The sequence below is a fragment of the Hibiscus syriacus genome, unplaced genomic scaffold (genome assembly GCF_006381635.1).
Source record: "Hibiscus syriacus cultivar Baekdansim isolate YM2019G1 unplaced genomic scaffold, ASM638163v2 tig00111298_pilon, whole genome shotgun sequence".
Classification (NCBI taxonomy): Eukaryota; Viridiplantae; Streptophyta; class Magnoliopsida; order Malvales; family Malvaceae; genus Hibiscus; species Hibiscus syriacus.
The window spans coordinates 424,348-451,748 of NW_024063047.1; the positions used below are offsets into that span (position 1 = coordinate 424,348).

The 27,401-nt window shown below is 35.8% G+C and overlaps 2 protein-coding genes across 2 annotated transcripts; one reads left to right on the plus strand and one right to left on the minus strand.

Annotated features, from left to right (window-relative positions):
- Nucleotides 1-433: 433 nt before the first annotated feature.
- On the plus strand, nt 434-2,429 carry LOC120158024. Its single transcript, XM_039168964.1, has 3 exons — nt 434-805; nt 892-990; nt 2,329-2,429. Exons 1-2 carry the CDS (start codon nt 505-507, stop codon nt 942-944), a joined length of 354 nt encoding a protein of 117 aa, XP_039024895.1. The 5' UTR covers nt 434-504; the 3' UTR covers nt 945-990; nt 2,329-2,429.
- On the minus strand, nt 1,672-26,642 carry LOC120158023 (kinesin-like protein KIN-7O). Its single transcript, XM_039168963.1, has 33 exons — nt 26,480-26,642; nt 26,305-26,394; nt 25,431-25,549; nt 25,189-25,302; nt 25,030-25,111; nt 24,734-24,801; nt 24,574-24,654; nt 24,291-24,436; nt 24,109-24,211; nt 22,528-22,608; nt 22,294-22,362; nt 22,150-22,209; nt 21,918-22,079; nt 20,276-20,332; nt 15,019-15,264; nt 14,881-14,946; nt 14,608-14,799; nt 14,377-14,481; nt 13,090-13,176; nt 12,760-12,906; nt 12,478-12,591; nt 12,270-12,356; nt 11,976-12,179; nt 11,719-11,895; nt 11,010-11,216; nt 10,793-10,882; nt 10,548-10,688; nt 3,184-3,281; nt 2,890-2,968; nt 2,670-2,813; nt 2,461-2,580; nt 2,304-2,375; nt 1,672-1,902 (listed from the first exon to the last, which is right to left on the minus strand). Exons 1-33 carry the CDS (start codon nt 26,601-26,603, stop codon nt 1,672-1,674), a joined length of 3,963 nt encoding a protein of 1,320 aa, XP_039024894.1. The 5' UTR covers nt 26,604-26,642.
- Between the last annotated feature and the right edge of the window lie 759 nt (nt 26,643-27,401).

The window sequence follows — 27,401 nt, forward strand, 5'->3', positions numbered from 1 at the left end:
GGAACAATAAATTTATTAAATGAAAAAAAACAAAATTTATATTTCTCAATTTTTTATAATTATATTTTTATAAGTTTTTAGAATTAGGATCAAATTAATAGAGTTTGTAAAATTGAAAGAGTAAATTTATAAATATAAAGGATTCAACATTTAAACTAATAAAATTTTGATTTTTATAAAAACTAAAAGTAAAAATTCTTTGATTCGTCATTATTAACCATTGAATTAACTTTAAAGCAAATTATATTAATTTTTTTATCAAATTGAATAATAGGACTTAACATGCTATGTTAGTATTTTATACCAGAAGTGAATGTAATCAAAGCAAATTAAAAGATCAGTGATTATAATGAAATTTTTTCAATTTTAGTAACCAAAGTGAGAGCATTTTAAAATATTCAGTGAATACGAGTATAATTTAATTGTGATCAGGAGTTAAATCTTCACTTTCGCTCTCTCGTCTTCCTTCCTTTAGAATTTTTCTCTAGACGCCTACCAAAGGAAATGGAGTTGGTTAACAAACTGGCGGCGCTAGCAACAAGAGCAGCCAACAACATCGTGGTGATAGACGTATGTTTAGTCACCTCGTTCGCGGTTTTAGGCATTCGATCCCTGAACCAGCAGAATGTGATCGAATCCCTGGAAGCCGAGAGAGATTCATTGACGAAAACCAACAAAGCCATGAAGAAGACGATGTGGGATTGGAAGCAGCAGCTCTTCGACGAAGCCTCGTCATCTGCTTCCCCTCTTGTCCCTCTCGCTAACCTCAAAGCTATCTATGGCGAATCCACCGCTCCTTCAACAGGTAAAACCTTTTGTTAATAATGATGGGTCCGTTTCGATTGAAAAATAAAACCCTTTTGTTTTTTTTTTTGTTTTTTTTTTTGGCAGGAGATGGTGTAAAAGAAGGGGTGAAATCTCCACCAACCAAATTTGTTGTTTGAACTTCGAATTGGGTTATAGCAAGCAAGGACCTTTTGGTGTTGAGAGGTGAAATTGTTCTTCTTTGTGATCAAATTCTTCATCAGAATTCTGTAATAATTTTGTTAGGTCTTAGTTTTTGTTATTTTAGAGGAGAAGAAGATAGGAAGAATGAATGCACGGAAACTGTTTGTGAAAATTCCTCAAGGACTAACAAGTATGATGTTTCATGATGGCATATGCTCGATGATGGTAGCTTATGACATGTTACTTTGTCAAACTTAGTTCAATGATACCATGACTATGCTTGATTTTTTTAACTCCACAATGGCAATGCTTTGCAAATTAATATTTTGATTTTTCTCAAATTTCATTCAAAATCGATAAAAATCGAATTAAAGCTTTAACCTTCTAATGTTTTGATCGAGAACCATTCCGATATTTAAATTAACTAAATATGCATGAAAGATGTCCATTTTAGTTCATAATAACAATTTGATTAGAACCCTGAACCAAATGGTGACCAAAGAGATGCAAGAAAACTTGAATGATTTTTTAGAAAGATGAAACTGAAAATTATAACTAATGTGATTAATTTAGTGCCAGCATACATGAAACTTTGGTTTTGATTCGGTTCCAATAAATTACTAACATCCTTAACAATATAATACTATTTTACATTATTTAATACATGTACTAATAATCATATTTATCCAAAATGAAAATAACTTGCTTAGAGAGATGATTGGATTATTGGCCGCCCACTACAGCAGCAAGCTGCTTCTTAAGATTGAGTACCTCGATCGCCTTTGATGCTAACCGTTCCTTCAAGTTTGCTGAAGCTTCTTCGAAGTTCCTGTTCATGATATCTGACTCATCCACGGCTTTTTTGTATCGATAACGAAAGGCATCCAACTGCGCTTGCGTTCCTCGAAGCCTCATTCTCTGTTTTGCCATTTCCTTGCCATTGTTGACATGATCCTGTAATAAAAGCAAAATGCATATCATCATTTCCATGGAAATATGAAAGCAATATACCTACATACTTTAGGTAGCTAACATTCAGAAAGCATAGAGGAATGGGAATGGTTCAAATGTTGGCATTTAAGAGGCAATTTGGTGAAGGCAAATGCAGAATTGTGATGTAAACATGGAAATGATAAAATGCCAGTCTAAACTTGATTCCTCAGAAATTTTAAGAAAATCATTTTCTTAGAGGAAAGCTGGACACGGACCACCCCAGATTCCGGATTTCCACAGTTTTACCGTTTCTCCATAGCGGTCTATTAAAATCGGCTCATAATTCATATCCGCTTATAATTATCGGATGAATGAAAACTCGTGTCCAGTATACGACAGTGTGCAATTGGCTAGTGGCTTACATTGTGCATCTTGACTTCCATGCAGGATAATCTGCTACTCAGTTCCTCAACTTGAACTTTAGCCTCCATTAACTGCCAAATGAATCTCATATGATATCAGATAATTCTCGTTAAGTGAGATGCCAACTAAAAAAAAGGTGTTTTTTTAGCAACCGACCACATCATTAGAGTCTTTTCTGAGATTTTCCACTTCAAGCAGACACCTTTGAAGCTCTTCAATTTGTGTCTTTAGTTTATTCCTTTCTGTTAACATGTCGTGAAGTTGATTTTTAAGATTCTGCCAAGGATAAAATAAACTTCTCAGTCTCCAGAAAATAAACATTAGTGATAATTTTCTTATGTTTTCTCTTTTTTTTAGATGAAAACCTGGAGCTCGTCTGAGAGGTGAGTTTCAGAGACCAACTGTTGAATTTCAGCCGATAAATCATCTCGTTCTCTTTTGACAATTGCCAGCTCCTCCTGTGCATGTTGAAGCTCCAAAGAAAGATTTTCCACATTCGAATTAAGTGTCTGCAATTAAAAATAGGGTTAAGTGTGCATCCCTTAATGATATCATCTTTTTTTATAATAAGATAAAGGAAATTACTTGCTGAATTTGTTTGCTCTCGGCATAAGCATTCTCTATGTCACTTTTAAGCTGGTCAATATCCAAAGACTTCTGAATACTGCAATAGTAGAAAGCTCGAACAACTTGATACTCATAAATATAGCAACAAGGATAACATGAAAAGATATGATGTTACATCCAGAGATGGAATATTTCATATTTGTTAAGCTGATTAGGATTTTCTAAATCCCAAATTACTTTCAACATAAAAATTATTTGAATAGGAATGGAAGGAGCTTTCCAAGTTGCTATTAAAAGCATATGGAGACGAACCTGCATTTTTTCTCCAATTCAGCACTTCGGTCGCATTGTGTCAATCTTTCCCTAAGGACATCGTATTCTTTTCTGCACAACTCCAACTCCTTCGTCACCTTATATATACCAAAATCCTGATCAGATTAACAAATGTACATTCTGGATTTTGAAATCCAATACCATGATCTTTTTGCAAAGAACATCCACAAAACAAATAGGAACTCAAGGCAGTTATTTGGGCCGAAGGGCACAAAAATATACCTTTAAAATGGTAGAGATAGAAAATAAGAAATTGGTGCAAAAAGAAACTATGGCATACTTGGCTATAAAATAAATAAGCAGTCAAAATATATTTGGACTGCACAGCCTTGTTTGGAGGACTAGAAAAATATTATGAAATTAGAAAGGGAGTAGATGTGCATGATTGTAAATGATCATTTAAACCTCTCAAACGTCTGCAATAAGGTGAGACTGGTACGGAGCCAACTCAGGCTGAAAGCTCTTCACTGGCTTTACTATACTTTGCCCCAAACTAATAGACAAAGATAAATAATTAAACTAGTAGAGTTACTCTATGCATAATGAATGTAATGCAGGTCTAAATGCTGAAGGACACAATTTTCACTAAGACATATCATCAGCAGAAAAAGTACTAAGAATTTTTTTTTTTTGATAGGAATGTGAGGCCTCATTAAAAAACCCCTCATGATTAACGGACCACCAAATCGGTGTTCCTTAATCAGCGGAAGGAAAAAAGAGTACCTCGATTTATTAATAAAACATACTCATACAAATTTCTTAAACAAATACACCTTAAACACCAGCATAAAAAACAGACTCCACGCACAATCTACTAAGAACCAGAACACAGACCAAACTCATCCAATCCCTTGTTTAGCCAAAGAATCTGCCTCCCAATTGCAACTCCTAGGAATGTGCCTAACAATAATCTCCCTAGCCGAAATTAGAGATACAATTTTCCCAACCAAGGAACTAAAGAAAGGAGGGGCTGAAGTCGGCACCATAATCCACTCCACAGCAACTTTACAGTCACTCTCAATGATCAGTCTTCCCTCCTTAGCCCAAGCTGATGCGAGAAAAAAATCAATGCCTCTTTCTATTGCTTTCAATTCTGCCAAAGGGGGAAGACAAGGGCCAACACTATTCGAGAAAGACCCTAAGATATTACAGCTAGAGTCCTTTAAAATGCCTCCAATTCCACCCACTAGCCCATCACCTCTGACCGCCCCATCAACATTAAACTTAAAGAAATGTGATGGAGGAAGCCATCTCTGAACGATTTTCCTTTTCACAGTAGGACACGGAAGCTTATCTGCAATAGTGGGATCCCCAATGAGAGAGTCGACTTGAATATTAGCATTCGGAAACTTATCTAGATACCATTTAGCCAATCTGAATCTTGAAATGAAGAAAAGAGATGATCTGTCCAGCTTCATCTTATCAAACACTACTGAATTCCTAGTCTTCCAAATTGACCAGAAAACAGCACCTGGAATAAATTTCCAGATTAAGGAATTCACCCTTAAATCAGACCAAGAACTCAACAGAGACGGCGGATCATTAGGCAGAACTGAAGAGATATCCCATAGTCTGAAAAAACTATTCCATAAATTCCTTGCGACCGAGCTGTAAATAAATAAATGTTGGACAGTTTCTTCCTGTTTCAAACACAACGGACATAAAACTACTTCCAGAGCAACACCCCTTCTCTTCAACTCTGATCTGACTGCCAATTTTTGGTGTGAAACCTGCCATAGAAAAGTTTCAACTCTGGGAGGAGCAAGACCAGACCAAACCTCCTTACTCCAATTAAACGTTCCTCCAGACTTAAGGGAAAGAGTCGACCTGCAGGATTTGGCCGAGAACAAACCATCACCCTTCCCCGACCACATAAGGAAGTCATCCACTGAGTCAGACAGAATGATGTTATCCAGTATAGACATAAGTTGAATCCACTGTTCTAACTCCTAATCACATAAGTTACGCCTAGATTGAATGTTCCATACCCAACCATTATTCACAAAACAGCCGAACTCCGACACCTTACCCCACTTGTTAGTTGAAAGTGCAAAAATCCTTGGAAATTTATTCTTAAGAGTGTCATCGTTTACCCAAATATCATTCCAGAAAGATACATACTTACCATTACCAACATGAACCTTGGCATGAGCTCTCAACCCATTTCCCACTTCATCTTTTTTCATAAAATTGTTAATTATACCTTTCCAAATCCACGAGTCCATAGGAGAAACTACTCTGTCAATAAAGATGGACAGATTACTTACATTATGCTTACTACAGATCAATTTTTTCCATTGAGTATCTTTTTCATTCCCAAACTTCCAAACCCATTTACCAAGTAGCGCTCTGTTTAAAATATTCAGATCCACAACTCCCAATCCTCCCTCTTCCTGTGGTTGACACACATTTTTCCAGCTCAACCAGTGAATACGATTATGTGTAGTACTCTCCCCCCAGAGAAATCTGGCCATTAAAGTCTAAATCTTCTTATTCACCTTATACGGCATTTTGAACAAAGATAGGAAAAAAATCGGGAGCGAGGACAGAACTAACTTTAGCAGCACCACTCTCCCCGCCATTGACAGTGCAGCAGCTTTCCAATGATAATTTCGAATGAAATTTCTTAATGATCGGATCCCAAATAGCCTCAGAATTACTCTTAGCACCTAACGGAAGGCCTAGGTACACCGTGGGAAAAGAACCTACAGCACAACCAGCCATAGCAGCCCAATTGTTTAAGATGGCATTTTCCAGATTAATGCCATACAGATGGCATTTTGAAAGATTTAGATAAAGCACCGTCATAATACTGAAGATCCTCAGAACTCTCCTAATATTTAATATTTGAGTAGAAGAGTCACGACAGAAAAGGATAAGGTCGTCGACAAACTAGAGGTGTGTTAATAGGAATGGATCAGAACTCCCAATCGAAAACCCTTGAAAGAGACCCAAATTAGAAGCTTTACTCAACATAAGGTTCAGGAGTTCTCCAACTATATTAAACAAAAGAGGGGATAAACTGCATCCTTGTCGAAGTTTTTTAGCCATAGAAAATTCCTCTGTTGGTGAGCCATTCAACATAACCGAGATTGATGCCGAAGAAAGACACTGCTCAATCCAAGACACCCAACGCTTGCCAAATCCCATGACTCTCAATAATCTTAGAAGAATCGGCCATTCTATAGAATCGTAGGCTCTCTTGAAATTGACTTTGAAAACGACCCCTCTCAACCTTGTTTTCTCCAGAAGTGAATACCTTCATTCGCAAGGAAGGCACAGTCTAGCAGCTGTCTCCCCGGTATAAAAGCAAATTGGGAAGGGCTGACAATATCCTTAATGACTGAAACAAGTCTCTTTGATAAAACTTTAGAGATTATTTTATATAAACTACCCACAAGACTTATAGGTCTGAAATCTTCTATGCAAGCCGGATTACTCTTCTTTGGGATCAGAGTGATAAATGAATGGTTAACCCCATGATCCCATCTCCTTCCACCATAGAAGTCATCCACAAACTTCATAATTTTCACCTTTAAAAAGGCCAGAATTTCTTGAAGAATCCCATCGTAAAACCATCCGGCCCAGGTGCTTTGGCACTAACCAAGGAAAAAATGGCCTCCCTAACCTCCTGCTCAGAAAACTTAACCTCCAGGTTGTTCCTTTGATCCACACTGAGTTTCGCAAAAGAAAAATGCAAGTCTTCTACTTCCATAGAATCCTTAGAATTATAAATTTTCTTGAAGAAATATGAAACATAGGACTTAATTTGGTCGGCATCAATCAGTTCCTCACCCTCCACCTTCAATGCAGAAATGTTATTGATTATGTTCCTGTTCAAAGCACACAAATGAAAAAACCGAGTATTTCTTTCACCATCTTTGAACCATTTCACCCTCGACTTTTGGAACCAAATACTCTCTTCAATCCTGTGCAATCTCCACAGCTCCTTTCTGAAAAGCAAAAGTTGATCCCGATCATGCGACAAAATCCCTGAGCCTTGGGCTTTCAGCTCCAAATCATTAATTTTGCTTTCTAATTCTGTAATGGCTTCTGAAATACCCACATGACTTCTGTTGGGCATCTTTCTAATCATATGTTTCGTACCTTGTAAGATACTATAAATTCCCCTTCTCCCTCTGACCATTTCACAATCTGCAATGGCATTTTGAACAGCATCTACAAAACCGTCTTCCTCTAACATGTAGTTAAAAACCTAAAAGGCTTAGGGCCCCAATTTTTGCAATCTTCTTCCAACAACACCGGGTTATGATTAGAGAGGGACTTTGGAAGCATTCTTTGTACCAAATTAGGAAAACCACGTAAAAAACAACCACTGACTAAGAACCGATCAAGTCTAACCCAAGTCGAAGCCTCCCTATTACTACACCAAGTAAAGCTGCCTCCTAAAAGTGGAAGATCTATTAGATTAGATTGTTGCACAAAAAACCTGAACAACTCCATTGAATGCCAATTCTGAGAAACTCCACATTTCTCTTCCTGAACAAGATATGCATTAAAATCTCCCCCGATGCATATTGGCAAATTAATGCTTTGTACAAAACTCAGCAGTTCTGTAAAATACTCCTCTTTTTCAGCCTCTACTGTCGGTCCATATATGTTTATAATTACACACTCAAAACTTGGCACCTTAAATTTTCCTATTAACGCCACAAATCTGATCTGTTTGAAAATTCTAGTTACTTCAAAAACATTCTCATTCCACAAACTCAGCAAACCTCCTGCAGACCCCTCTGCTGGTTGAAAAGAGCCTCCCTTCAACAGAAATCCCCCTAAATTCCTAATTAACCCATTCAAAAATTTACTTAGTTTCGTCTCCTGTAAGAGCAAAATGGTCGGTTTAATTTGTTTAACCAATCTGTGCACTGCTCTCTTTTTCTCCCTTTTCCCTAAACCCCTTATGTTCCAAGAAATAATTTTAAGATTTGACATTAAGTAGATAAAACATAACACCCCTCAAAGAGAATGGAAAATTAATCCCTATCCCTCGCATACCCTTCCTCTCCCTCTTAAAAATCTCATCTTCTAATAACTGTTGACCCCCTTAAAAAGTAATTCCCAACAGATCACACACTTCTCTTGTGGCAGCAGCTTCGACCCTAGCATTCAAAGAGGGACGAGAAGACTTTGTAGACAAGCTAGCATCTACCAAAAATCCCCAGCCCAACTAGAATTAACCCTCCTATACACTCTATCGTGAAAACTGATCGACACTTCGCCCTCCGAGCTACCTGAGCAAAGTGGGGCAATTCTAAACTTCCTCCGATTGATAGTACTTCTATCCCGAGGAATTAACTGAAACCGAGGTCTATCATTCAAAAACTCTACAGACTGCAAAACCTCGTTATTAGATAATGGGCTGCCTTGAAATCTAGACCCACTAACTTGGTCAACATTTTCAAGCCCCAAGGTGGCCTTCCCCGTGCTCAAACCTCTTTATCTATCTTCAACAAAATACCCCCCAACTTCCTGCTGACTTGGAATCCCACCAATTATTGTCTCCTCAGAGCATACATTCGCAACCCCAATATCATTAAAAACAACCTTCCCATGCTCATTCCCCTTGAAAAGTGAACCACTCCCACGTGAATTATCCCGGACCCATGCTTCCACCCTATTCAAAGAATCTGACAAAGCCTGGATCCCCAGCTGCCCACCCTGACCTCGAACGTCATCCCCTTGACTCCCGTCAGAGGAGTTACCCTCCCAAGGATCCACTGATCCAACCTCTTCCACCACATCTTCAAGCACTAAAAAAATCATCAGTTCCTTCCACCTTAATCATGATCTTAAACGAACTTGCCAATGTATTAACAGAGACATGGGGAGGAATATCAAATGGGCTTTCCATCCTCAACAGCAGCTGAGCCACTCTACAATCCGCTCTTCTAGCTGTTTGCTCCTGAATCTTCACCAGCTGACCTCATCTCGAAGCCAGACTAGTGAAAAATGGGACAAACCAGCAATTTAATGGAACCCCGATCAAAGAAACTGCACAATACTGTAATGGCACACACTTATCATCCATAACAGGCTCCAGCCTATCAAACCATAAAGATAATGCCTCCCACTTGTCCTCCATCAAAGCAGTTTTCTCCTCCACTGATCGAAAAACAACTAAACAGGCATTTCTTGTGTATCCCCACCTAACCACCTTGACATTGAAACCTTCATTCCTTAGAGCCCTCTGCACAAAGTCTACTTCATAGCTCTCCTTACAAATACCAGTTAAGGACGATCTTAGCCATGTCCTATCCTTCGTAGAGATGAAAATTTCCAAAGGTTTCTTCACCTCCTTCTTAACTCCATATCTGCGCATTTTTTGGGCCTCTACTATCTGTGTGAAACCCTTCTGATTAATCCCTGACCCTTGTTCTCTAATAGTTGCGGCATCAGACTGCACAACCTCCTTATACGATCTACTATCCCTTAAGTTATTTATCGACTGACCCTTCCTCCTAATACTTGAAGTATCCTGAATCCCCTGCTTAACCAACAACAACCTCTTCCCACGAACAGGCTCCCTCCTCTTTGCATTCTGGTACTTAGCAGCCCCTACATAGAGTATTCTCCCATCGAACCACCTCCCATTGACAGACTGGATTGCTTTCTTCCTACTTCCCTCCTTAGCGAATTGAACAAATGCAAAAGTAGAAGACTTATAATTTGATTCTCTAAAAATCGGGGAATGAAAATTCTTAAAATCTGACCAAAAGGGCTAAAAAATCCCTTAACACACGCCTAGAAAATCTCTTACTAAGGTTATCAATGAACACAGTCCATTCTTCCTCAGAGAAAGTGGAATCTAACGCTCTCTTTCCTAAAGGCATTCTTCCTCTAAACTGTGATATTTGTTAAAAAGTTGCCTTCTAGGTTTTTCCTATTTTGTTTACTAGAATGAAAAGAAACCAAAACTCGTGTTTTTGGAATGTGAGAGGGCTTTCAGTGGATATGTTTTCAACATAGGTACTCCATGGAAACTGAAGAGTTGCCTATTCTACTTATGATAAAAGTACTAAGAATTAAACATTACCATAAAATGAAATAGGACCGGCAAAGAAGAGCTCTTGATCAATAAGATAATGAATGAAAGAGACTGAGACCTTTGGTGTCAACCTAACTAATTCCACACAAGGTATGGAGTATTATAATAATTCCAGTTATGAAGATGCAAAAAGATATCCAAACAGATATGGCAAATCACTAATTCCACAAGATGGTATGATGAAAGATCAAATAATATAGAAAACTAACACGCATTCCAAAAATAAATGAAGTGCACATCAATAAGAAATTGCTAAAGAAAAAAACCAAAGTCTAACCTCAGACAATTTTTCTGATAAAGACTTTATCTCAGAATTGTATAACTTTGTTTTCTCTTCTATGGCTTCAATTGAAGCCTTTTCTTTAGCACACTGTATTGCCCTTTCTTCCTCCATTTCCAATAGTGAATTAGTGAGTTGCTGCAAGATCAAAGGCACAATGCAATGAACATAACTAGACTACCAAAGACACAGTTAGCAGGAAAACACTAAGGTTTCTTGTAACCAACAGTATATTAGCCTACCATTGCCAACTCCTCCTTTTCTGCAAGCAAACTCTTAATCGAGGTTTCCATTCCTTGCTGGTTAGAATTAGATTGTTCCAAACTAAGCTTCTGTGCAGTGAGAGAGAATGCCACATTTAATATTTAAATGATAATATCAAGCTACCATTTAACCTTAAAGGGGTAAAAAATATTAAGAAACGAAAGGGATATACTGAGGAAAGCACAGGAAGCTCACAAGGCCAGAGAGTTCTTCTCGCAGAGCATTTATTTCTGAGCCTGATATATCCATTTTTTTAGTTAGGGCCTCAAATTCTATAGCCAAATCTTCACTTCTGGATATAGCCTCTTCCCTGTCCCTGTGCGCAGCTGCTAATTCCTCTTCCAAGGAAGCTATAGTTGTCTCCATTTCAAAAGCAAGAACCTCCAGCTTTTTATACTCCTCCTAAGAGCAAAAAAATAAAAATAGGATTTACATTTTAAGTATTCTTCACAATTTGAATGTTTTAGCATCGAACTAGACAATAAGAAACAAACTGCAACTGCAAACTATAGAAAGGTGTGCCTTCTTCATAGTTGAGAAAAATTATCATGATGACTGTGTAACACAACCAAGCACGTTCAATAATTACAAAATTTTTGTCATCATTCCAAATTATACTAGAAATTTATGACACTGCCCTGCATGTTAGTGTCATGAAGAGATTGATATATTGAAAGATCACATAGAAGTACATAAGGACTAGACAAAAAGGAACTGTCAGGTTTCAATGAGATCTTGCAAATTGGACTCACGAGAAAAATAAGTTCATTACCATAACAATTTAAAGAAAATAAAAAGGTTGGATGTTTAATTTCCATTCAGAATTACCACATTTAATTACTTGGGTTTTTCAGTTAGACATTCATTACAGAACTATAAAAAAAATGCATCCCATCATCATCACCTGCATTGTCTGCTCAAGAGCTTTTGTCTTTTTTGGATCAAACACCTTTGCATTCCTATCAAAAACCGAATCACGTCTTCTACCAGCTAGTGAATCGCGTTTGTTGATATCACGCTCAAGAAGACTCTTTTGACCAAGCAATCGCTTGATCTCTCGTTCAGCAACTGCTTTCTCCCCCTAGAAATGTGAAAGCAGGTTAATATAAAATGTAAATTAATTAAGTCAAAATTTAAAATTCAAAGCAGTTTGCATTGAACCTCAAGTTTTGTCTTCTCCTGGATGGTATTCTTAAGCTTAGATTCAGTGTCTTTCAACTTCATTTTTGTTTTGTCAAGATCTTTACTCAAACTCTGATTTTCTCTTGCCATGGAACCTGATGAAAAATATGATATTTCCTTTTCGAGACTCTGAATATGAGAAAGATACTCCAATTTTTCCATGTCATGCCCTTCAGAGATTGCCTGAAACAATATTGCCCGTGTCAGAAAACAGTAGTTTCACTCATAGATGCTATGCATATTGTAACAAGTTAAATGACATAAAAATCTCACTGTTAAGGATGCTTCTTGATTTTTAGCATTTTCACACAGTTCCTGCACTTGCTTCTGCAGGTCAATAGATTGGTTGTGCAAGAGAAGCTGCAAACCAGGCATTAGCTCACATATTTTATCTTGGAATGCTAATAGCGACAATGATTTCATATAGGTACTAGTCAATTCAGAGAAAACACAGTTTCCAAATGTGAAATCGATGTCTCACCTTATCATTTTCAAGCTTCAAAGTCCTTTGTCTCATAGAACTGTGTAATCCCTCGGTTTCTGCAATAATTATTTTTTGTTGTGCAGAACTCTGACACATCATATCCTTGAAATCCTGGATATGATGCATAAAACTAAACAGTGAGATGGAGATAGGATGCATGCACAAATAGTAGAAATATTGACTTCAACAATTTTCTTTCAAATTTAGAATTATCATTAAAAATAACACGAACAGTTGATAGGAAGGTTGGTTTTCCCAAGATGTTTCAGGATTACTCACAACAAATTCCTTAATTATAGCAGAAAAACTCTGAAAAGCCTCATCCACAAGGGATGACAGCTTTTGAGCTACTTCTTTTGATTCTTGAGCTTCAGAAATCAAATCTTCTACTTCCTTCGAAAGCTCAATTGCAAAATCACAACCCCCCTACAAAATCAAGATCCACAGAGCCTTTGACAAGAGAATACTTACACATGATAAAGAAACTATGTATATTGGATGTTATTAACAATAGAGAGAAAATGCATGCTGAAATGAAGACACTCATGAACACACTAAAGGTCGTAGAATCTTATATAAACACAAATGCACAATTTCCAGAATACTTACATTCTTTCTTTCCCCGGATTCACTATAAGCAAGTTTTTCACAAGCCACTCTAGCCTCCTCCCGTGCGCTAAGAAGCTCTTCACAAAGCTATAAAAGATCATACCAAATAAAAACTATATTGAAGCTAGATTGAAGAAAACAAAACCCGAACATAGATCTTCATAAAAGTCAAAATGGTTAACATTAAAATGATAAAGTTGATACTAGCATACACATTTATAATATGTGCACATAGAAAAAGTCATCAATATCTAACAATCCACCCAGTTAACTACAATCAATGAAAAACTACCACTTGATATCCTTGATTTAACGACTACTGAGCAAAAGATGCTAAAGAAGTATACAAATAGACATGTGAAGAACCTCTTCTTTTTCTTCTTCTTCTTTTTTTATTTTTAGAAATGTGAAGAACCTATTTTATCTAAAAAGATGATAAAGATGATCTTTGTCATCATTGGGAGTTTCATGAAGATACAAAAGTCATTAAGCTTCAATGCCTTACTTTTGATCCTGAAAAAACTCCAATTAGAAAATGAATTATTAAAATGCTCACATCAGCTCCATAGAAAAGCAGTCCACAAATTATACAGAGTTTCAAACACGTCAAATCGGCTAATCCTTCAAATCATTACTACAATGACTAATGAGAGCACTTTACAGCAGCATCTCATGTTGCTTTTAGAATCTCAAAGCAAGACCACGGCAACCATAAATTTGCATTAAATAACCTACAGCCATGCAGAAAAGATGCCCAAGGTTTAAAAGTATATTTCAATATTTTTCTTAATGGGTTTCTTTATTCCTCTTACTCATGAATTCAGGAGCTGCAAAGCAGGGGGGCAAGGCAGCATAAATAGACTTGAAGCTTCACAATCAATTTGCAATTAACACATGAAAAAGTTCCAGATTTCCTTAAGACAAGTCCAGCAGATTATGAATCACAAAAATGAAAGAAACCGATAATTTCTTGTTCGCTACCTCAGGATAAGAAGCATGGGATGTGTCAGAATGAGCCGTGTAGAAGTCTTGCATATTTAGGAGTCTTTTATGATAAGAAAGTATAAGTCTTAGGAGTCTTTGTAATATCTATTTCTAGATAGAATTTTATCTTTAGCAGGAAAAGTCCTATTAGAAATCAGCAACTCAGTTTATTTAAACTGTTGTAATCTACTAAATTCAATAATCAGATTTCTCTTGCACTACCACTTTTATTCTTTTCCTCTCCTTCAGTTTATTTACTTAGATTAAAATGGGATGATCATGAATAAATGGTTAAATTATTACCTCGTCAAACTTCTCATTCGCACATATATTTTGTTCCGTGGCAAGTTCGACAAGAGAATTCAGATTTTCTTGGCTTGAAGATTTTTCTGTTTCTAGTATCCTAATCTGCACGGTATAAAATAGACATAAACATAAAAACTACAATCGAAAAATTCTAGATGATTACAATGAAAGACTATATTTTTTTCTGAAGGAGAGGGGGAGACAATCATGAAAAATAATAAAATAAACCTTCTCTTGAAGTTGCTTGATCACAAGGATTGCTTCAAAATCCCTCAAACCAATATTCTTGTCAGCATAATTTGTTTTGTTCGCATGAAATGAAGAATGGTCATTAGACCCGCTATGTTTCATATTGTCAAGGGAATCAGCCTCAACCAGCTTTCTCATTAAGCAATCAATTTGTATATCACTCATGGTTCTCTGCGTATAAAAAGGAATCAGAATATAGATGACAAACTTTTTGCGCTAATTAAATATAAATTAACAAGAATGTTGAGCAACCTGAGTTTCAAATTTCAAAAGCAAATCCTCGTATTCTGCTTGCAGTTCCAGTAGTTCACTGTCCTCCTGAATCAATAATACATATGAGGGTGCAAAATTCAATTCAAGGATATCTATACAGAAGTGCGTCATACAAACCACAAAGGATTGTTTCTTTCTTGGTGGTACTTTTCTTCTGTTCGTTACATGCAGTAAAGCACATGGCTCAGGAAAAGTACAATCTTCCAGGACAGCAGCCTTACAATCTTCATCTTGCTTGCATGGGTAGTCATCTTCAGTTCCATTTTCATTCACCAACTCCTCAAAAGCAAGCAGTGGCCCCGTATAACGCTTAGATTGAGTCGGTTTAATTGAAGCTGAGTTTGGTTGAACACTTGGGTTGGCCTAAAGCACAGAAAATTAATGTTAGGATGCACCCAATGGAAAAAGAACATCGAGAATATTTTTTCAGCATTTGGTCACAAGGTAGAAATAATATTATTTTTATGCTTCTTAAGCAGGAACGGGAACAGAACAGGGCAGGCACTGCAAGTCACTACTTGACAGAGGTCCCAATTACTCTTCCCATCCCTGCCTTTGGGGATTGAAACTTCCCTGATCCTACACACATGAAATTCCACATCAAATAAGCCCATTTTACCATTAAAATGCTCATTTCTGTTACTATTCTTAACAGAACAAGTTATCAAAACATCAATCCTTCTGATTCCAGGAAAACAATTTAGATACATATTGAGGATTTCAACTAAAGAAACAATTCATTAAATAATAATAACATATAAAAGATAACCAACGTGCATACTCTACAGCATGGTAGGAATCAAAGGCATCAGTTTGACACTGGTCAACACTTTGAACTAGTTGCCCCCTTCTATGTCACTAGGTTAATCATCTCACGAACTCAGATAACATCCATCATTATACACATTGAATTTAGAAATAGTATACATGCAAAACCTTCATCAGTAATAATCAAGAGTCCCTGCCTAAACCTCTGTGTATATATAGGTTTTTTGAATATGTGTCATAGTGCAAAGGTTAATTTAGCCGAACTTTATCAACACAAGATAAACAAGAAGGTGGCAGCTCCATAAAAGCAAATTTACCTTTCGTTGAAACCCCCTTTCAAAATTCTGTTAAGTAACCTGGACTATCTAAAGGTTTAGAACATTCAACATACTATATTCAATTAGAATGTAGAATGACACGTCTTCTTGTAATATTGTCTACCAGTATCCTATACAGATTACAGTCGGTGTTGCTCCAGCTCTTCTTTTCCTTGAAGACCATGTTCATAGCATAGTTTAGAAAGACAAGGATATGATGGAGATCTATCCCTCCAAATGTAATGAGAAAATTTAAAAATAAAAATTTGAGCATATTCATGTCAAACTTGTAGTTGGACCTAACACTCAACCTTGACTGCAATGACCCTATTTAGTTCTTTCAAACACTCCGTAGGTTTAAGAGAAGGATCAGAATAGAAATACAAGTACCATGTCATCCTAACTAAGGAATTCCTACATCAGCACACTTTTCCAAAATACAACATTCTGGTTCTCCCATACGGTAGATATATCCAACAACAACAAGAAGAAATAAAGAAAATCTTGCAATCAATGTCCTCCGCATGCTTACAATCATCACAAGCTATTTCACTCTATTACCTATCAAAGGAATCATACATCCTAACCTTTTGCTAATAAACACATTATAATGCTCAATCAAACTAGCAAATACCCTACATCAATGATCATGCATGTGGGGTACAATAAATCTCACATTGATCAGCTCACTCCAAAGGGTGAAAGAGGATCTGTTGGTTCACGTGGAGAGGGAGAAAGAAGCTGCCTACAGGAAAAGTAGTGAGCCTGCATGTACTTTTGTGGGCTCGAAGGATTATTATAATGATTTCCCCATGTTGGATGGTCGGGTTGAGTCAAGGGTGGTGGAGGATGCGATTCACGATGGCCTTTCTTACAACTGGGCATACATAAATCCAAAGGGTAACGCAAGGCAGTTCATGAGACCTAAGGAGGGTTTTGGCTACAAATATAGATCTGACCAATTTTTTCAAGAGAATTTTACAGCTCTCAAAAGAAAGTATAGGGGTTACCGAAGCAAGAGACACCAGAGTAAGGTGCAATGGGAGGAAGAGGTGTCTGTTTTTTATGGCAGATTTATATATGATTCTGGCTTTCCAGCATTGGGGCAGTCTCAACATAAGGATGTGTTTGATTCCTTGCATTTTGGGAAAGAATTGGGTTGTGAGTCTAATGGCTCAGTAGTGTATCTGATTTCGGAAGACTATGGCAGGGGAAGGAGTAGTTTAGGTGATCTGCATCATGCTTATTGTTTGGAGCTGGAAGTTCGGATGGTTTTAGCCGACAAGACGAGTTAATGTGGTGGAAAGGCGGCTATGTGCGTGTTTTTTTTTGTATTCTTATCATGAGAAAGCTAAGTGGCTTTTGATTTAGAAGTTGGCTTCTATGGTTTTAGTCAGCTGTTACCCTTGGCTTTTATTATGGTTGTTTTGTTTTGTTTGGGCGTCTATCGGGCCACTTTAGGCTTTGAGTTTGACCAGTCTGTTTTTTAGGTTGTTGTTGTGCTTGTTGGATTAGGTTGGTTCTGGTAGGATTGTTTGAGGTTGTTTTGGTGTTTGTTTATATTTGGGGTGGCTCCCTGGTTGTATCGTGTATTTTCTATGGTTAATGAAATCTTAAGGCACTCTTTTCCTCCTCCCGTTGATTAAGGAGCTTCTCTATAAGCTCCTTTTGTAATAACCCGGAAATTTGAAAAAAAATATATAATTGTAATTTGAGGTTTTAATTAAGTAATTTGGTGAAATTTGGGGACTAAATTAAAAGAATTTAAAAAATTTGTAGCTTGTTTTAGAGTTAAAGAAAATTCAGGGACCAAGCCCTGAATTTACCCCAGAAAAGTTGGTGAAGTTCGGTATTATATACGGCAATTGGTTTCTGAAAAATCAAAAACCAATTGCTCCTAAATTGAGCCTAAACTTCCTTCCCCAACGTCAACTTCCGATTTCCGACGCCGTCCGAATTCTGATCGTCGTTTTGAAACCACCATCGTGTTCATCATCGAGCGAGGAACAAACCCCTTAAATTAATTGAAGCAAAACGCTGCCAAACGCCGGGAATTTCCAGTCAAAGTCTCGACTTTTTTTTAGCTCAATCGCCGAGAAAATCTTAAATTCATCGCCGATCGTTGCTCCGTTTACGACACCTCCCGCACCATCGTGTTCCTTGTGCCGTTTCGAGTCCGCCGGTGTGATCCTAGGTCTCCGTCGACGGCGGCGCGTGGGGAGGTGAAGCGGTCAAAGTTTCCAATTTGATGAAATTGAGCTCTCCGCCGTCAAAAAATTTGAACCGAGCTTTGTAAGTATCTCGAAATCGCTCAAAATAATTTTTAAGAATTTTCCGTAAATTTTACGCTGCCAGAAGAGCCCCCACGCGCCGCCACTGCGCGTGGGGAAGGCAAAAACGACCGGTTTTGACCCGACCCGTTGACCACCCGACCGTTGACCGGGTGCTATTTTGGGAATTAATTCGAAATGGGTGCTATTTTGGGAATTAATTCGAAATGGTGCTATTTTGGGAATTAATTCGAAAAAGGTTATATTTTGGTAATTATTTAAAAAAAATGTGTTATTTCTGTAAAATGGTTGACAGGTTGTTGACCTCATTTGACCAGAACTTTGACCGGCTTTGACCGGCTATTAAACGACCGTTAATCTTTTTCGAGTATACCTATCCTGACAGTCGACGTTCCGAATTCGTTGTTGGGGTTCGTTTCGCTAAATTCGAACCTCAAAAGTCTCCAAATCGTCAGTCAAACCCGTTGACTTTGATTTTGACCAAGAATTCAGAATTTCGGAAGGTCATACTTTATGTTTTTCGAAGTCCTGAATCTGATTCTGAAGTCTGTTTTGTCAAATTTTGACCCGAAATTCTCGAATCAAGCATGTAAACCCAAAAAGATTTAGTATTTGATTATTTATTTGAGTTTTGGTTAAGGAATTGATTCAATAAAAATATTTTATGAAGGTACTCGTGTTTCACCTGAGCAATGATCAATTAGGTTTGGTGTTGTCCGTTCGTTAGATCGGCCTGAACCGCGTACTACGAGAATTACCCGTAGGTTTCCGTATATTATTTAAATAATATTTAGATTATTTATATTAGGTTTCCAATATGGATTTTTTTCCAATTTGTAGGATCTAGCGCTGCAGCAGAGCGTGATCGACAAAACCAGTAATAAGCTTCCTTATTTGATTTCTCATACTGTTACAGGTGTGTTTCCTGACAGTGTTATCTTACAGTTTTAAACTATATATCTGAACTGGTTTATATGAGAATATATATATTTATGAGGAATATCAGTATTTTGAATAATGTTTATTAAATGTCTGATTTACCGTATAATTTTTATATGGTTTATAGTTATAGTATTTTTGTACATGATTTCTAAATATGGAACCTTTCCATATTTAATGGATTAATTACCGTTTTTACTCCAATGCATACATGTTTATTTTTGTCATTGGGGTACGATTGAAGGAAGTATTATCAGGTCCCTTCGCTGTGTGCGAAGGTAAGCCTTACAGTTTCCCAGGTCCCTTTGCTGTGTGCGAAGGTAAGCCTTACAGTTTACCAGGTCCCTTTGCTGTGTGCAAGGGTAAGCCTTACAGTTTCTCAGGTCCCTTTGCTGTGTGCAAGGATAAACCTTACAGTTTTCCTAGGCTCCTCTGCTTTGTGCACAGGTTAAGCCTTACTAGTGTATAGGTGGTGTACGGTTCAGGTGAACCTACACATTTTGGTGATTGGATGGGGGTAGTGTGCATATTATTAAAATATATTTGATAAATTATTTTATCTATCTGAATTATTTTGTTATGTATGTATTATACACTGTATGGGGCACACTGGGCTTTTTAGCTCATTCTATAGTTTTTACCTTTTTCAGATAACAGCAGACTGTAAGCTAGTAGATATGGCATCAGGGGAGATCAACTACTTATTTTGTACGAACTTATATCTCTATATGTTTTTCAGTTATGTTTGGTGACATGTATTTGCTATCGTTTTGGATATATTTGTATTAATACATTTTGTTCTCTATTATATCTAATGTATTGTAAGATATTTTAAAGAAATAAAAAAAAATCTCTGACTGGGATATGTGACCACTTAGGTTTGGGTCTAAATTACAGACCGGGTCTGGGGGTTACACCTTTAATCGTGAAGGAGGTTTTTAACGAGGCCTTCAATTCTTATAAAAAATCAGCTCACTCCGATAAGGAAGTGAGAAAATTAAAATGCAATTATATTATGATATATGATGCCCAAATAGTAGCAAGAAACATAAAAGTTACCTCTTTAAGAGCCTCCCTCAGAAGATTCCCAGGGCACCATGTATCTCGCCTCTTTCCCTATAGCACAGGCAGATGACTCAATCAAGAACTAAGATGACTAGGCAAGATAGGCATGTATTTATATGAGAGCAGACTAACTATTCTAATCACATTATACATCCAACAACTACCCAACAATGCTAAGGTACTAAACTTTGATTCAAGTAAAATATTTGGCAGTTCCAAGATTTACTGCAAACCCTTACTTTATGTACTCAAAGTAGAACTCCATGAAAATTGATATAGCAGATGCATAATCCCAAAATTCTCTAGACTGTGCTGAGGAATTTAAATTTATATTTGGATTATATTTTTTACTAATAAATTTGAATTTTAAATCCTTCTTTTGGACTATGGATAAATCTAGAAATCGAAATTCATGCTTTTAAATAATCTTAAGAATAAATGAGAGAACCATAATTTTAGCTGAATTTGTAATATAACTTCAGAAACTGAATTGAAATCTTTGAGTTATGACCTTTAAAAATTCAGATTATAATCGTATCCATTTAAAATTAATCAACTTTAAACAACAAATTAGAACTTCAAAAATCCAAACTAACACATCAGATATTAGATGGTCCAAGATAAACCACTACACAACTCTCATTATAGAAGAACACACGCAATCTAATTGATTCATATTAAAAATGTATTATCCTTCAACTAAACAACATATAGATTCTTGCTCATATCACTCATCATATAATAATTGAATCAAGGATAATGTCAAACAAACTTAATCTAGACATGTTTCTTTTTATAAGATGTGGAGGCATCGTTAAAAACCCCCTTCATGATTATTAAAACACCCTAAGGTGTTCCATAATCAGCGGAAGGAGGAAAAGAGTGCCTCAAATTTTATTAATAAAAGATTAGTACATAGAATGTGAATACAAAGCTTAGTCTAGATATGTTAGCAAGGCATAAACAAAAATCTACATATTTATCTGCTTACTGAACCATTAATGCAAACGAAAAGACAAAATAGAACAGAAAACAAAGCTTGGTTTCTGAACTAATTTTAAAAATGATACACTTAAATCAACTATGCACATTTGTGTTGACCTTATAATAAGAGGCGGTGGAATTTAAAATAGGATTAACTTGTTACGAAAGCTGGATAACAAGCACTACAGGTCGTGGGAACCACCTTCAGCAATTTAAACTTCATTCAATTAAAATTCTAGCCAATCATGTTGAAATATACAAACCAATTTTTTTTTTTTTTTGATAAAATACAAACCAATTTAACAAAAACCTTAAAAGATGATATTTCATATCCGTGTCTATTATTTGTTTATCTGATTCCCTTTTTGTGGAGTAGCATGCTTGTCATACAAAACTAATGATCCTTCAACTCAGGTTTTCATTATAGGAGATCAAATCCTTTACATTCCTCATTTTATATATATTAAAAATATTCAGCTCATCTAGTTGGAAAGGTCGTAGTATGATTGTTACAACTTATGATCGCAGTACTAGATAAAGGAGCAAAAGTAGAGAACTAGTAGAGCTGATATAAAAAGCAAATAACATGCAAAATGAAAGAGAGGGAATTACTTATCCATGAAAGAAAAAATGTAGAGTTATTTAAACAAACCTTTTTAACCTGATCTCGACTCTCATCTCTACTTGAGTACAAGACCATTGAACTCAAGTTTTTTATTTTCTTAGCTTGCTCCTGCAACACCCTTTCACGTTCTACTTGCGCTTTCTTTTCCTCCTCTAATTCCAAAGCTATTCGCTCTCTCTCAAGTTCAGACTGTCAAATGAGCTTAGCAACTCCATAACATATTCTTTGAAACAGTAAACATCAGATGAAAATGAAATACCTGCAATAAAGTGTTTCGCAAATTGAGAATCTCTTCTTCCAAATGTTCTGAACGAGAACCCTAGAACAAACAAAACATTCTGAGTCACTATTCCAGAAAGCATCTTTTCAAGACATCAAGGAAAGCACAGATACAGTTGTGAACCTGCAATTTGGCTCGAAGCTCCTCTATCTCTTTCTTTTGACGCTTTAGCAGAGCAGCATCAGTCAAAATCTAACACACAGAAAAGGTTTCATGCAAACATACATATTAACCTTGAATTAAGAACATGGCCTAACAACACAAAGGAACCGGTAATTCGACATGCCACTGAATTCTAGGAAATACCATCAAGGCCAGCTACAAGAATAAATGTGAAAAAGGAAAATTAAAATAAACCTCATTCACACGAGCACAATTTGTAACACGCAATGCCCTGCTTGCAAACTGAAGACTGCTCTTAGTCTCGTCTGCATGAATCTGCCATTATAACATATTGATTATATGGTGGGATTGCAGGTAAACAAAAACTAATAATCATACCGTACGAAGCAAAAACAATGTCAAAATGCTCAAATTCATAAAAAATAGAATGGTGACAACAAGGTGGTTTTTGCCTCTGACCCGACTTTTACGTATATGTACCCAAATCTACCCAGCCCAAATTTTATATAAAACTTTTAACCCTCAACCCCGACCCTGAAAGGATTTTCCGATTCCAAACTGACACATCCCAAATTACATATTGTTTTATAATTAATAAAACTAAACTAAATATATGTTACGAAATCTATTATATTAAGAAATTATAATTAAAATATAAAAAAAAAATCTAAAAGTAAATATATGTTACAAATTCTTATTGAATCAAGAAATATAATCTATGAAATAAAGACCCGACTTTTACGTATATGTACCCAAATCTACCCAGCCCAAATTTTATATAAAACTTTTAACCCTCAACCCCGACCCTGAAAGGATTTTCCGATTCCAAACTGACACGTCCCAAAATTTACATATTGTTTTATAAATTAATAAAACTAAACTAAATATATGTTACGAAATCTTATTATATTAAGAAATTATAATTAAAATATATGAAAAAAAAATCTAAAAGTAAAATATATGTTACAAATTCTTATTGAATCAAGAAATTATAATCTATGAAATAAAATATAAAACTAATATAGAAGCATTTTAGTAAATATACTGAGACACGGCGGACGAGCTTTATCTAAACCCACCACTAAACTTGGTTTTAAAAAAAAAAAACACCCATAGAGGTCAGCGATTCAAGCCCGATGGGTTCAGCATTTTTTGCCATCCCTTAGAATGGATCACTTTATATGATGCATGCATGAAACTGACCTAATTTTACAAGTAATTAAATCTCTCTTTCAGCTTAAACTAAAATATTTGTCAAATTTGAAAAAGAAGAAACCCATGACCATATCTACAGGTTCATTACATCAATATTATAAGAAGGTTACCCATTGTGCAAAAAGCAACAAACTTTGCATGTATTAAACTAAAAACAGCTCCCTTGCCGAGCAATCTCAAATCTCAACGAGTAAAAGGTTCATCCTCATGTCTTAAAACTAATTCAAACCCAAAAAAAAGCTTAATCGGCATGCTTTGTTCGGATTCTTGGAGGGTCGTATACTCATGTCAAATATACATCGGACACAGGAACTTCATGAAAAAATTTAACACCATCACATTACAACTACACTCATGTTGTTACTTTGAGCTTTTTCAAAGTCATTCAAATATTTTCTTGAAAAGTCAATAAATTTTAAAGTAAAAAAACTGTAGTGTTTAAACCTACGAAAAGTCAGCAAGTGATAGCATCCTAGAGACAGGGAGTGCCTAAATTAGTCTTCGGCTCTTCATATTGCATATAAAGAGGAATGTATGTAGCACTCGTGAAATATACAGGTAAAGATTATATCAACTACAAACGGTTTTAAAGATTACTACCTGTGCAAGCGTTATATTACATATTATAGCTGTATTTGCATTGCCTCCTAAAGCAGGTTGTAATATGCGTGTAAGTTTGCTATCTCGATATGGAACATGCCCCCTACAAAATGTTTTAACGTCATCAATACTTGAAAAATAATAGCACTTCAAATAAGTTTGCAAAAATGAGAAGAGCATACCCTTGACTTTCAGCACCTTCACTCAATTTTTTAATAACAGTTCCTAATGTCATCAAACTTTTGTTAATATGGGAACCTTCCTTTAGTCGAACACCTTCTGCACCAGTTTTGGCAGCGCGTTCTGATCCAGCAAGATCTACTAAATTCTACAAGCGAAATAACAAAAACAAATTGAAAGAAATTTATTATAAATATGATTAGACGAAAATTGACTAGAGGCAACACGTTTTATCAATCTATTTAACATAAAAGAAGAAATGTGTTAGTCGTTTCAATAACATACCAAAACTGATACCCGAACAGCATCACAAGAACTAACTGTATCTCCATCTCCATCTTCAGTTCTATCCCGACTCTCAATGATCTATATGGCTATAGTCTAGTAAGGTAAATGGCAATTTGTAATCATAATACAATTAAGATTAAGGAAACTGATAACTTACCATACGAAAAATAGTATGTGATCGACTACTGTGTAAATTCATATTTGTCTCACCAATATGCCTGTGAGCTGAATTTTGAATCATAAAAAGGAGAAATTCAAATAAATACAATGTAATCCAAGAACAGGAATAAATATTTATAAGATAACTCTTCTTTCTTACTGTTTCACAATTTTCCCCTTTTTTATCTTAAGGACAATCATCATAAGTTATTTTATTTTAACACCAATGACAATTCAACTCAAAAATACAAAATAAAAAAAATGAAAATTTTATTAAAAAGGTCAAAGAAATACATTCTCCAAACTCCATCAAGTCAAGTACTTGTTGAGGAGAGGCGACAATCTCTTCTCGTAAGCCAGCAACATATATTCCCCTCTACATTTATGAAAAGAATAGTTCATTAGTAAGAAATAGAAAATTAAGTAGAAAATATTAATTGTGGATGAGAATACCTCTATACTTTCATGAATTTGTAATTTTCGATGTTCAGGGGATAACAAATCATTTATTTCTTCATTATATATTTCCATATAAGACATTCGAAGAAGAAACTCTCGATCCACGTCCTGAAACAAAAGTAGAATGACCCCACTTTTCTAATTATATATTTCTATATGTTTAGAATTTACTTGTTTTATAATTATATTCCCAAAACACATAAATAACAATCTTGAAAGCTGGCCAGTATGCGTACCTGTTGTAATATGTTAAACAAAGCATGCACGGCAAGAGGAATGACCCCTGGTTCAGCAGCCGAACCCCGCATTGTATGGGTCTTACCACTGTTAGTTTGTCCGTATGCAAAAACTGTACCTGCAACACCAGGAATTAAATTGAGAAACTATAAGAGGCACATATCATTATAAAAACCAGATGAGCATGCACTGTTTAACAGACACGCTAACTTAAAAGAATTAGACTTATTAAATTACAGGACGAGGCATGAGACAGTTTTCCCCACCTTTCACCTGCAATTGAAGAAAAGGCCTTTCAAGAAAGAAAGAAAAAAAGCCAACTAACTGAAAACTCTGGGGTAGATGACTCCAATTACTGTACTGGAGGAAGTCCCCTTATTATTGGGTGGCTCATGCTAAAAAGCTCTTAATACTTAGAATGTGTACCTTTAAGCACGCAACCTAACCCAACTAAACACACAAGGTCTTGGCAAATTATAAACTCAACATAGTGAGGCAAAATCACTTAGGGGTAACAAATAGTTACAATCACAGAAAAAGTTACTGTGACTGTGTTACCATGTTAAGCATATCCAAGAACCAATTGGCAATAAGTGACTGTAATTCTGTAACCTTAGCCGACATGGGATAACACCACAACTACAAGCAATCTCTCTCCGCTACCAAACTAAGAGACCATAGTAGCTCAAAGAGAATGCAATAGATACTTCAGTAAAAAAAAAAAAAAAAACCCTTTCCCACTCAAGAAGTGAAACAACCTAGCAATTGCTGTATACAATACCTCCATTCCCATAATAGACTTTCATCACACTTGTTAGAGAGTAATTTTTAAACAAAAACGGAAGCAATATAATCAAATTAATTGAATGGTACCATTGAATCCACGAACTGCAGCCGCCACAATCTCTTTGGTACGAGCTTCATAAACCTCTCCAGTCTTACAATCCTCCCCAAATATCCTATCTAAATTTAAAAAAAAATGTTAAAAAACAAGAAAAATATGAACTTAAAACGAGAATGGAACAATTAATTATTTAGAAAGAACTACCGAATTCAAACTTGGTAGATTGATTGGGGAGGAAAATGGAATTCGCTGAGATTCTCCAAGGGCTTGTCTTTGCATCCTCTGAAGATAACGGTCTCGATCGCACGGCCACATGAATTCTCTCCATATTTCCAATTTCCACTGTTTTCAGTTCACAGTGCGTCGATGAGAACTCGATGCTAAAATGATTGAAAATTACCCAGTTTAGGACTTTGATTTTATTTTTCCCGCCTGTGGATTTTTGCCCCGAACATCGGAGTGTCAAAATTACAATAATGGTCCTAGGCTTTTTATATTTTCATTTGAGCTAATAATGAATTCCATCCCTCTATTTTAGAAACACTTATAAGTTCATCCATCTATTTTACTTTATTATAATTCATCCTTGTACCTTACAAAATTTGAAAAGTTAAAAATCGTGAACTTGAACCTAATTTGTAGCATGTGAATTGTTGATTTGTTGGTTTTTACTAATTATATATATATATATATATATATTTTTAGATATAGATTTAACAATAATATTTGATTGTGTTACTTGATATAAATATTTTTTTTAATTTTCGAAAAATAGGAGGATTAAAATTTCACATCATAATATGTATTTTTATTAAGCTAAAGATGATTAAAAAGTAATATATGTTCTAAGTAATCTTAGTTATTTGACAATGAACGCTTGATCTCTATTGCAGTCGCTAGTGCTCGAACCCATGACATCTAAAAATTACAATAATTCTTTTAATTATTGAAGTAAATTGGTTCGAGTTAATATATAAATTTGGAGATTGGATACATTATTTCGTTTGTGAATAGTTTTCTCATGTCGCTCTACTCTAATATGTGATTTGTTGATGGTCTTCAATTGTTTGATCCCTTTTGAAGTTCATTTGCAGACAATTAGGTTTACTCGTATCTATATTTTTGA